At 41.8% G+C, this 11,345-nt stretch overlaps 1 protein-coding gene across 1 annotated transcript; it reads left to right on the top strand.

Annotated features, from left to right (window-relative positions):
* The first annotated feature begins 1,442 nt into the window (after positions 1–1,442).
* Positions 1,443–10,857, top strand: LOC143974996 (lipocalin-like). Its single transcript, XM_077476908.1, has 7 exons — positions 1,443–1,631; positions 3,983–4,122; positions 6,228–6,304; positions 6,428–6,541; positions 8,311–8,412; positions 9,138–9,163; positions 10,750–10,857. The coding sequence occupies exons 1-6, from the start codon at positions 1,536–1,538 to the stop codon at positions 9,158–9,160; spliced, it is 552 nt and encodes a 183-aa protein (XP_077333034.1). The 5' UTR covers positions 1,443–1,535; the 3' UTR covers positions 9,161–9,163; positions 10,750–10,857.
* The last annotated feature ends 488 nt before the right edge of the window (positions 10,858–11,345 follow it).

The following is an 11,345-nucleotide window of genomic DNA, read 5'->3' as shown; positions in this document are numbered from 1 at the left end:
TTTTTTGTTTTTAACTTAATGCAGGGAATGCATTAAAGTGATTGTAAAGTCACATATTTTTTTCCATAAAAATAACAAACATGTTATACTTACCTGCCCTGTGCAGTGGTTTTGCACAGAGCAGTCCAGATCCTCATCTTCTTGGGTTCCTCTTCGGCTCTTTTCGCTCCTCCCTCCTGTCGAGTGCCCCGACAGCAAACAGCTTGCTATAGGGGCACCCGAGCTGAGCTGCAGCTCTGTGTGTCCATTCAGATACAGTGCCCTGGTTCGGCCCCACCTCTCTCCTGATTGATTACCTGACTTTGATTAACAGCAGTGGGAGCCAATAACTGCAGTGTCTCGGCCAATCGGGAAGGAAAGTTACGGACGGCTGAAGCACTCGTGGAGATCGCTGGATAGAGATGGGGCTCAGGTAAGTATTAGGGGTGCTGGTTGTGGCTACTTCACACAGAAGGCTTTTTATCTTAATGCATAGAATGCATTAAGATAAAAAAAAAACTTCTGCCTTTACAATCACTTTAAGGTAATAAAACCCTCAGCCTTTAGAACCACTTTAACCTTGGCTATTTTTATATAATTGGGCCTCCAGGCTATTTTTTTTTTCTGGAACTTTTTTCGGATGACACACAACTCTGCGATTCAGGTGCCATTGACAAATAATGACATCGAAAACGCGCTCCACGTTTTGCCGCATTTGTGGAATCGTGGGCAGACATGTGGCGATTTCAATTGCCTAGGTGTCAATGGAACCTTACCACTGACAGGTTGAGAGAGGGGTTTATGACAGACGAGACCTACAGGGTCTCTTCTGTCAATTTAACCCTACATATCAGCGTAAATGATTCCACACTATATCCAAAACTCAACAAAAGGTTTTGGCTTTAGATACACTTTCATTTAAAAGAGATAACATCTTAGAGCTAGAACACTAATAATCTTGCTTTACTAGTGAGAGGCATGCTTAGAAGTTAAACAACGTTTTAATAAATGCATTAAATGGGAGTGCAAGGTTTGCAGAATAAGATACAATCCTTTCCTCAGTATTCACATACCTTGCCCAGTAAGGGCTCCACTATACATACAAGATGTAATTTTGTTCTGTGATTATTGACTCACGTTCAAAGAGCATTACAACAAAAGGCAGCGGCTGGAGGCTCCACCGTCCTGAACATTGCAGTGCCCCCAGGCACAGTCACATCGGTTGTTTACAGAAATCACAACGTATGGGGATTCTACGCCTTCTCTGTCAATGTGATGCACAGCAGGAGGAGGGCAGAAAAAATGATGACACTATTACCCCTCCATCTCCCCATCCCAGCTTTCTCGCCTGATCGCTGGGTACATTCCATCACATTCTCCGCAGGGGGCATGCAGAGGCTGGTGTTCAGACTTGCCAGCACCAGTCCCTGTGGTCATGTGGCATGCTCCCAGCTGTGGGCTTGTCCAGCCAGTCTGTATAAAAGTCACAGCAGCCCTGCAACCTCGTTACCAACACCAGACGAGACAGCAGAAGCCTTTCAGACCAATCCAGGACCATGAAGGGACTCGTACTCAGCTTAGCCCTCGCCACTCTGTATGTCCTGTATGTACAGGCTGACGTTCCCCTCCAGCCGGACTTCCAAGAGGACAAGGTAAGTGCCACAATTTCCCATCACATATACCCAAACCAGCTACAACTTCCTTAAAGGGTCGCTCCACCCAAAACTGTTCATTTAGTTTTGGATTACTCATCTAATGACTTCTCATGTCTGTTGGGAACTATAGTAGTTAAATCACCCTCATGGAGTTCCTGGCTCTGCCTTCTAGCCCCTGACTTCCCTGTTCTGTGTCCGTGCGGACACCAAAAGCATACAGAACTTCCAAAAGTCCAACCAGTCCCCAATGTTTTGTATTGAGGCTTACTCCTCTTATTGCAGCAAAAGATTTCAATCTTCCTATGCAGTGTCTGTTATATTATATTAAAGGTTAACTCCATCCAAAAGAAAAATTGAATTTTTTAGTGGGGAACAGTGGTCTCAAACTGCAGTGACAAAATTATGTCATTGTCATTTGTGTCTCTGATAATAAAAAGGTGTCACTTTCTCAAAGTTAGTATTGACAATTATGTATTATATACTAAAGTCATTCTAGCAGGGGAGGGTGATACCAGCAATTAGGTTGGTAATGTTTACAGCTGGTGGATGGTAGTGGAAATCTGGCAGGGATATTGTGAGCTTGCAGAGATATAAGATTAGTTCTGGGTTGATTGTCAAAAGGGTGAGACTCCTTTGTGTTGGCAAAAGCAGGTGAACTGGGCTGAGGGCTCCAGTGTGGAGATCTATTTAAGAGAAATATATGAGGTGGCGAGTTATTCAACCTAGTAAACCAAAGTACCAGTTCAGGTTGGGCTGATCCTATAAAAGATTGCAGCCCTTTTGCTAAAATTATGGGCAACGAAATAGTTAATCAGTTGTTGTGTAATACAACCCACACATGTTCATGTTGCTATAAAGTTCTCTTGTGCCCACCTGTGCTCTATCGCTGGGAAGTTGGGAGGTCTTCTTTGGCCCAAAGGGTGTCTGGCATTTCTATGACATCTGTATAGTAGCCAACATTTTCAAAGTATACAAGAGTCCCTATGCACATACATGACTCCCCAATGGCCCTGGAGCAATAAGTTAAAATAATTACATTTTTCAGACTGTAACATGTCCCACTTCAAGCTTCTGTGGTTTAGTGATGTCTGGGCTGTGTTGGCAGCCTCTGGGACTCAGTGCGAGGAGATAAGACAGTTTATGAACCTCCATACCTAGTACTTGTCCATGCACGCTGGTGCACACGTGCCTGCCATTGAGAGCCTGTAAACGTTGCCCAAATAGAGTCTGTGGCAGCATACAGTTGGAAAAGCTATATCCTCCAGTCTTAGGAAGTATTATGCAGGATTTATATAGCACGGACAGTTTACACCGCGCTTTACAACTTGAGTGTAGAGGGTGGACAGTACAACTACAATATACTTTAATACACTAGGAATCCTTGCTCCTTAGAGCTAAGAGCGAGGGTCAAGTGATACAAGAGGTAATACGTATGGGGGATGTGCTGATGGAGAACATAAATGTACAATTGTTAGGTGGATTCCAGATAGGTTTTGCTAAAGAGATTCTCTGAAGTGTTCCCTGAGCTTCCATCCTCTGACAGGTGTGTTGGCCATTCAGGGGGCAGAAGCAAACTGCACACTTTCTATCGGGGTAATGGCACACTTTCTAACGGGCCTCCATAGAATAAAGCATATTTGCCCTCCATCCCCTTAATGTGACTAGGGCAGCTGGGAGAGCATTCAAATGTGGCGAGAGGTCATATGGCCCGCCTCCACCTATGGATGCAGCAACCTTTGCCCACCCTTCAATACAAGGGACTGTCCTTGGAATTTATGAATGGTTGACAACAAGACATGTAGAATACACATATAGGATTTATGAAGGTTATACAACTGTTGGTCACCAAACTTGAAGAACTAAGAAAATCACAGAATAAAGGGGCCCAGAGGACCCAAAACTAAATATCAGCCTTGAAGAGAAACTAAAAGCCTAACTCCAGCCAAAACATTTTATATAGAACATAGAGAGGTTAGAGTGTCTGTCAAGCATATTTCCCCTTACCCCACAATCAGAAAAGGTAATCTCTCCAATTAGAACACAGAAAAAACAATTTCAGTAGAGTGAGAAAGAGTTTGAACTTCTGACAATGTATCATGCCTTTTGACAAACAAACCCAAAATACTTGTCACAAAAAGCGGAGGGAAAGCCTCCCCAATGGGGCCATAAACTTACCTTGGGTAGACTTGAAGCAAACATGGAACATCCCTCAAAATCAGGGATCTGATTATTTTCTCTAGGCTGCTACCCAATGATTGCTCTAGGCTGCTACCCAATTATTGCACTAATCTTCTTTGCCCTGGTACCAGTCATTTAGCCCATGTCTTTTTGCTTTCTTTTGGCTGTAGATTGTTGGAAAATGGTATGGCATCGGACTGGCCTCCAACTCTGGCTGGTTCAAAGCTAAGAAGCAGCTCTTGAAGATGTGCACCACTGTTATTACCCCCACTGCTGATGGGAACCTCGATGTTGTGGCCACCTATCCTAAGTAAGTGAACCATCTGTTGATCAAGGAAGAGGGGTTGTATTTGTAAGAAAATTACATGTTTCCTTTAACAATAACAATATTCCCTTTGTCAGTCACAATATTAACCGGTAAATCTATGGGAGAATAAGATGAGATCTTTCAAAGAATACCATACACAAGTAAATGCGCAAAAACGGGGTCAAAGATTTTCCCAATGTCCACCAGTCTCTCACCAATTGAAACCAAAAATCCAATTATATAAATGAGAGTCCATATTATGTAAAGATCCGTATGATTATAAATATAAAAGCTACTGTCCAGTAGAGCAAAGGAAAGCATTTAAAACCAGGAGTTCCATATCCAGGGCTGCCATCAGTGAAGGACAGAAACCATGTTCCAAAGTCTGTGAAAAAAAGCAAAGGAAGAGGCACCTCTGGGTGTAGAGATAACATACACTTTAATTATAAAAACGTATTTAATACAGGCAACTCACATTTTGGATGTGGTCTATGAGCATTCAGTCACTTTAAAAGCTGAGCATGGATGTGGTCATCTGATATTCCGTCAAGCTGAGGCGCTGTAGCCGCTAGTGGCCAGGAAGTGGCACAGACGCCGGCCGTGGAGCGCAGTTCAAAGCAGAGCGAAGTCTGGAGCGCCGGCGGAGAGAGATGACATCATGAGGTGGGTGCGACCGGTTTCGTGAGCCTGTACGCTCACGAAACCGGTCGCACCCACCTCATGATGTCATCTCTCTCCGCCGGCGCTCCAGACTTCGCTCTGCTTAGAACTGCGCTCCACGGCCGGCGTCTGTGCCACTTCCTGGCCACTAGCGGCTACAGCGCCTCAGCTTGACGGAATATCAGATGACCACATCCATGCTCAGCTTTTAAAGTGACTGAATGCTCATAGACCACATCCAAAATGTGAGTTGCCTGTATTAAATACGTTTTTATAATTAAAGTGTATGTTATCTCTACACCCAGAGGCGCCTCTTCCTTTGCGATCTTTCAAAGAAGCTTGTGATGGAAAAAAAAAATTGTTGGACATTGTTGCTGACCTCGCTCTAAAAAACATTAGCTCTCTAGATTTCTGAATTGCTGACCTGATCAAGAATGCAGCAGGTGAGGACAGAACACCTGATCCCTGTACATGTTCTGGGTTGGCGTCTCAGAAAACTTTAAAAAAAGAGGATCCACCAGACAAATAGCATTTTCAGAAGGCGGAGCAGTAGTCCCTGTATTTCTCTAATGCCACGTACACATGATCGGAATTTTGGTCGGAAAAAGCTCTGATGGTTTTCCCAATGGAATTCCGACGGGATTTTGCTCAAGCTGTCTTGCATACAAAGGGCCACACCAAATTCCGACCGCCAAGAACGCAGTGATGTACAATACGTACGCGGGACTAGAAAAAGGAAGTTCAAGCCAGTAGCCAATAGCTTCCGTCTCGTAGCTGAATCTGAGCATGCATAAGTTTTTGTGCGTCGGAATTGCATACACACGAACGCATTTTGGGATAGGAACTTTTTCCTACAGAAAAATTGAGAACATGCTCTCAATCTTTTCCTGGCCGAAATTTGGCCAGCAAAAGTCTGATGGAGCATACACACGATTGCATTTTCCGACCAAAAGCTCTGATCGGTCTTTTGCTGGCCGAATTTGCGAATGTGTGTATGCGCCATTATGCTCGGTTTCCCTTGAGATATCCATAAAAAATGTATTAGTCAAAACCTGATGCCATGTACACCATATGTAGGTGGACAACTGAAACAGTTGACTTTTGAAGGAATGAAATCACAATTACCAAGACAGCTGTAAAGATGAGTCACATTCTGCTGATTGCCAGTTAATAGTTTGCGTAGGCTTTAATAAAAGCAGAATATCACCACTTTGATAGGTGAGTTTTTTAAGCATTGTGAAGTAGCTAACAGAGATTAAAATGGGTCAAATTCATTCTGTTCATACAGTAAAAAGAATAACATCTATACAGATGTAAAATCACAGACAAATTAATTCTGATTGGTTGTGTTGATGACAGCACTTTTGCCTTTTACTTTTGCTTACTGAACAACTAGTAGCCTGTAGCGATCACTATTTCACACCAGTTTGTGTTTGGTTCTGTTCCAGGCAAGATCGATGTGAAAAGAAGAGCATGACCTACATCAAAACCGATCAGCCTGGCCGTTTCCTGTCTAAGAGCCCACGTAAGTCAATGCCATAAATGTCACATTATCCATTATAACGAAAAGGGATACCTACTTTGTACAGTATTAGACATCTGCTTTGCTGCATGCAAACAAAATACTTAAACTTCTGTTCTCTCTAAGGTTACGGCAGTGATCACGTAATTTCAGTGATGGAGAGCAACTATGATGAATACACCATGATGCACACTCTGAAGACCAAGGGCGGTGAGGTCAACACTGTTGTATCTCTGTTTGGTAAGTGCTTATTCACACCTCAAAGTGAACCAGTGCTTAGAGCATGCAAAGCAACAGGTTCACTCAGCTGCCCATTTGCTTACCAGGGAGAATGAAAATGCCCTGTGCAGACAAGCTCTAGGTTGATCACCAATGCCCATAAGTGCAAGTATTTCCCTTTTTTTTGGCAGGCAATTTGATGGGTGGGAGACGGGAGCCTCTCCCCCCTCCTCTGTGACAGATGAAGAAAGATTTTAAAGTTTTAACCTAATTCCTGAAATTTGACCTAGGCACATATATCTGTAGTGTTTACTTATCTATCTGCAAAGCCCTAAGTCTCGTGTCTTTCTACAGTTTCATTCCTCTGTTATCAGCATGATAACTTCGGACAGGTTCTCCGACACCTGAGATAAAAGCAGCTTGAAATTTGTGTCGGGAAGGTGCTATAAATAGATTAGCAGAGAGCTTGTCTTGTCACAGCACAGCTCTAACTGTATCCCCATTCTTCTGTCAATGTGTGTGTGTGGGGGGGGTGCCTTTCCTCCAATCAGTTGTCACACAGTGTATGCCAGGAATCCCCTCCTACTGCTGAATGAGGAAGTAAAAATTCTAACACAATGTTAGAATTCTAACGAATATAGAAAGACAGCAGATATACATGTAAAACTTACATAAGGAGATCTGTTTCATCTTTGTGTTTCATCTGAGGCTGTTCACTTCAATGGGTAGAGGAGAGGGTTAACATCCTCTTTAACACATCTCTGCCCCTTTGAAGGATTGTAGGGAAGAGAAGACTGCAGATAAATAAAACCCTATGTGGAAGGATTTGTTTTATCTTTGTGTATCACCTGAGGCTCTTCACTTCACTGGGTATCTGTGAATGTTTACATTCACTTTTAAGTTACAATAGACAATATCCTTCTCCAAAAATAAATTAATACACATCCACTACTTAATGGAACTCTAATCTTTATTTCCTGAAATGGCTTATTACTGTGTTTTTCTGCCTCCTTGTAATGTCCTCAGCGAGCTTCCAAACCCCAAACCTCTTCTCTCCCCCCTCCCCTTCTGTATGTTTGGAACATATAGTGCACATTAGTTGCAGTCATGTGGACTGCCCTATGCACACTACAAATCCCATAGCCCATTTCAGGGGTACGCAAGAGAGGGTGGCTTCGTACCTACATACTGCACAGTTGGACCATGGAGAACAAATGGAGTCACCCCTAAAAGGAAATCTGATCACAGCAAAAAAAAAGCGAATGAGGCTCCAAAAGGGTCATGTGTTCTCACACTGGAAAAGGAGAAAACTGAAATTTCACTTGCAAGCTGTATGCCCCCATCCAAAAAGAAATACAATTAGACAGCAGAGCCTTTAGTTTTGGAAAACATGGGAAGGGCATGGATATAACAGCCCCCATTATCTGTTGTCAGAACAGAAAGTGAGAGGGAATCCAAAATGTTACAGTTTCAAAGTCAATCAATTGACTTCTCATGAATGGGTTTGAATGAAAAAATTAGCTTTGATCAGTTCAAAGAACTGGTTTAGTTTTTCTTTGCACACTGACTAAACAAAAAAAAAAAAAAAAAAACCTGAGCCATGAAAGGCCAGCATTACTGAAACAATAAAGCAAGGAAAACCTCACCAAAATTCTAACTCTTCCCTGGAATATTACTTTACAGGAAAATTTACTATTCATGGCTAAAACTTAAAGATCCACTTTAGTACAAGTTTTTATAAATCAGTGCCACTGTGCCTCTGAAATGACTGGATTTGTCTTCCATTACAGGCAGATCTCCAGATCTGAGACCAGAACTCCTGGAGAAATTCAAGCAGACTGCTAAGGAATATGGACTGACTGATGAAAACATCCTCATCCTTCCTCAAACTGGTATTATCATCGCAACACACCTATTTCAATGTCCCTACATGTGCAAACTCTGGGTATCCGAGAAGCCCACAGTAACCAATCAGCTATTAATTTACTGTAGTCACATCAAAGATTATTTAGGATTGGCTGCCATAGTATGCTGTTCTTATGACATAAAATACTGTAGCTTTGGTGCTTTTACCAGCCATATTCCAGTTATTTTTGGTACAGGGTTAGAAAAATTACAGCTTGAATCCAGATTTGAAGCCTGGTGATGCTGCTTTGGTGGCTAGTAAGGGCACTCTCAATGGTTACAGAGTTGGCAAGGTTTAGCCATGAGGTCAGGGAAAGTCAGGCTTGAGTAACAAAGTGACACTAAATCAGAGAGGTACACAGAGGAGGTATTTGTAATAGCAGAAAACTTGTGGTGTATGATATTAGGCAAGGCCATTAACTTTAAAAGTTTATAATGGTGCATAATGTAAAGAGAATTATAACAGAGTACAGGTTATATATAGTTGAGTACAACTTCACCAAAACATATTTTTAAAATCTTTTCCCGCTGCTATTTCCTCTGTTGATTGATCAGCAATGAATCTCATGGATGCATGAGACCATTGCTCGGTTGGACTGAAACTGCAATTATGCAAGGTCTACAGTGAGCTTGAATAGCAAAAACCTCACATGACCAGACAAGATATGTGCAGTCTACGCAGCACTAAATCCTCTCCATTTTCTTTCCACAGATAAGTGTGTGTCCGAAGCATAAAAGGTGAGTACATGGGCCACACTGAAAAATGAAAGAGTACCTGTATATTTGGGAAATTTACGAACACAGCTTTACAGCTTCCTTTGCCCCTCTCCACCTTTAGCCTGCTCAATAAACCACAAAACAACATAATCAACTCTGTCAAATGAGTAAGCAGAGGGCTCAGGAAGCTTAAAAGGTGTCAAGAAATACTAATAGAAGGATCTTTGTGCCTATATAGTGCAGCAGAACAAGCAAAACTAGTTGAAAAGCTAAAAATTATTTGCCAGGTAAAACAGTACCAATGTGTAAAATTTACTTGTTTGGGGTGTAAGGAAGGGTCTATGGAAATAGCCTAATGCAATATGAATTCATTAGTAAAGACAGCATTTGATACTTTTCACTGCCTTATACCTGCAATACTTAATACAATCTGATTGAACAATCTCCTGTGCATCTGACAACCACTATGTAGTACAGGGGTAGGCAACCTTGGCCCTCCAGCTGTGGTGAAACTACAAATCCCATGATACATTGCAAGACCCTGACAATCACAGACATGATTGGATTTGTAGTTTTACCACAGCTGGAGTGCCAAGTTTGCCTACCCTTGAGTAGTACAAGGATCTACCCGATTGGACATTAACTGAATCAATGGTTTATGGTAGCCTTCACATTACATAGTTTATGTTTTTATATTAAGAAAGATTTATTTTTAGCCGCAACTTTTTTAATGTTGGGTAGAGTCTGGATAGCAAACGCATTTTCATATTTTTAGTGCCCTTTGTGTCCCCACTGGTAAGATATCAGTTCAATTCCTGTGGGCTGAATTTATAGTTCTCATAGTCTGAAGGGCCTTTTCAGTACATTCCTTTGGCAGTCCTTTTGGGGCTGATAAGAGTGCCCCTCCTGCATTTGAAAGAGCATAGGCAGAACAACTTTCTCTTATATAAAGTTGAATTTCAGGTATGTTTCTTTTTTGCATAGTTAGAGCTTGGACCAATAAAGTATGCATATTCCATACCTGGCTGATCCCTGTGGAATTGTAGAATCACTGTAGTAGCTGCCACCACTACAGTGATCTTTGCGGTCTTCCCGATCCTTTGCCCAGCATCTGCCCTGCTGAATAGTGACAATGATTTGGGGGGGGGGGGGGGGGGTCGCTCACTCAGCACAGACCTCATTTAGAGAACACCTTGAATTTTTATCAATGAATACACAGCATTTTCTGTTTTGATGAGGTGAAGAGGCGGGGCAGTTATGTCACAATCTGCTCTTCCTACAATCAGAAAATTATTTGTTTGTTATTATTGCTTTCTCAGAATGGTAACCATACTAAGTACTGTAGTTACTATGCAACAGGATATGAAGGTGATCTGGGAGACAGCGCGGATCACTATAGTAGTAGTGGCAGCTAATGTAATTCTCCATTTCTACAGGGAACAGCCCAGGTATAGAATATGCATACATACGAATAAACAAAATGAAAAAAAAAAAATCTTCTTTGGAATTCATCTTTAAATAGTTGTGCTCCACTGGAACAGTCATTTATGCAGCAATGTTATTTATTGGTTTATTTTATCTCATCACGTTTGTTTTTACCCCATCAGAGTGAAGATGAAGTACCCCAATCGTTCCACTAGATGGCATCCATGTTATAGCTGGGTTTAGCTTGCTGTGAAAGTATGCGCACAATAAACTCCTGCATGAATCCCTGATCTGCCTGATCTTTATTCATAGACAACTCATGATGAGCACATTACTATTACTTCTTTTTATTTACAAAGTAAATGGTTTCAGCGAGAAAGTGAAAAACCTCTACACTTGCTCCACTGCTGCTGACTGGCAAATGTTTGGTGTTTGGTAATTGACACTACCAGGGTTTGTAAACACGGCATCATAACCCATCTACAGAAACCCATGGATAGGGAAGCCAGCAGTGCGACCCAGATGCAGTTTGTCTCCAGGTAAATGACTGAGGTAGTGAGTCCATTGGTGCATCCTAGCCAGTTTTTTTTTTTATTTTATTTATTTTATTTTTTTAAGTTGAACACTTCTGAAAAAGCCCAGATCCTATAAATAATAATCCATGTGGACAATCTACATCCTTTACAAATGCATCCATAAATATTCCCACTGCAATGCAAGAACTGAGATATCTGACCCATAGGTAACTTTACAATCTTGTCTATTGGTCTATTTTAGC

Source organism: Lithobates pipiens, unplaced genomic scaffold (assembly GCF_037356315.1).
Source record: "Lithobates pipiens isolate NorthernLeopardFrog02 unplaced genomic scaffold, aLitPip1_a1.2 Scaffold_1, whole genome shotgun sequence".
Lineage (NCBI taxonomy): Eukaryota > Metazoa > Chordata > Amphibia > Anura > Ranidae > Lithobates > Lithobates pipiens.
The sequence above is the reverse complement of the archived record's forward strand: the minus strand, read 5'-3'. Positions and strand labels throughout refer to the sequence as shown.

Coding starts and splice junctions, on each gene's coding strand:
- LOC143974996 (XM_077476908.1), top strand. CDS start 1,536: ATGAAGGGACTCGTACTCAGCTTAGCCCTCGCCACTCTGTATGTCCTG. Junction 4,123..6,227: donor GTTGTGGCCACCTATCCTAA/GTAAGTGAACCA, acceptor GTTCTGTTCCAG/GCAAGATCGATGTGAAAAGA. Junction 8,413..9,137: donor CCTCATCCTTCCTCAAACTG/GTATTATCATCG, acceptor TTCTTTCCACAG/ATAAGTGTGTGTCCGAAGCA.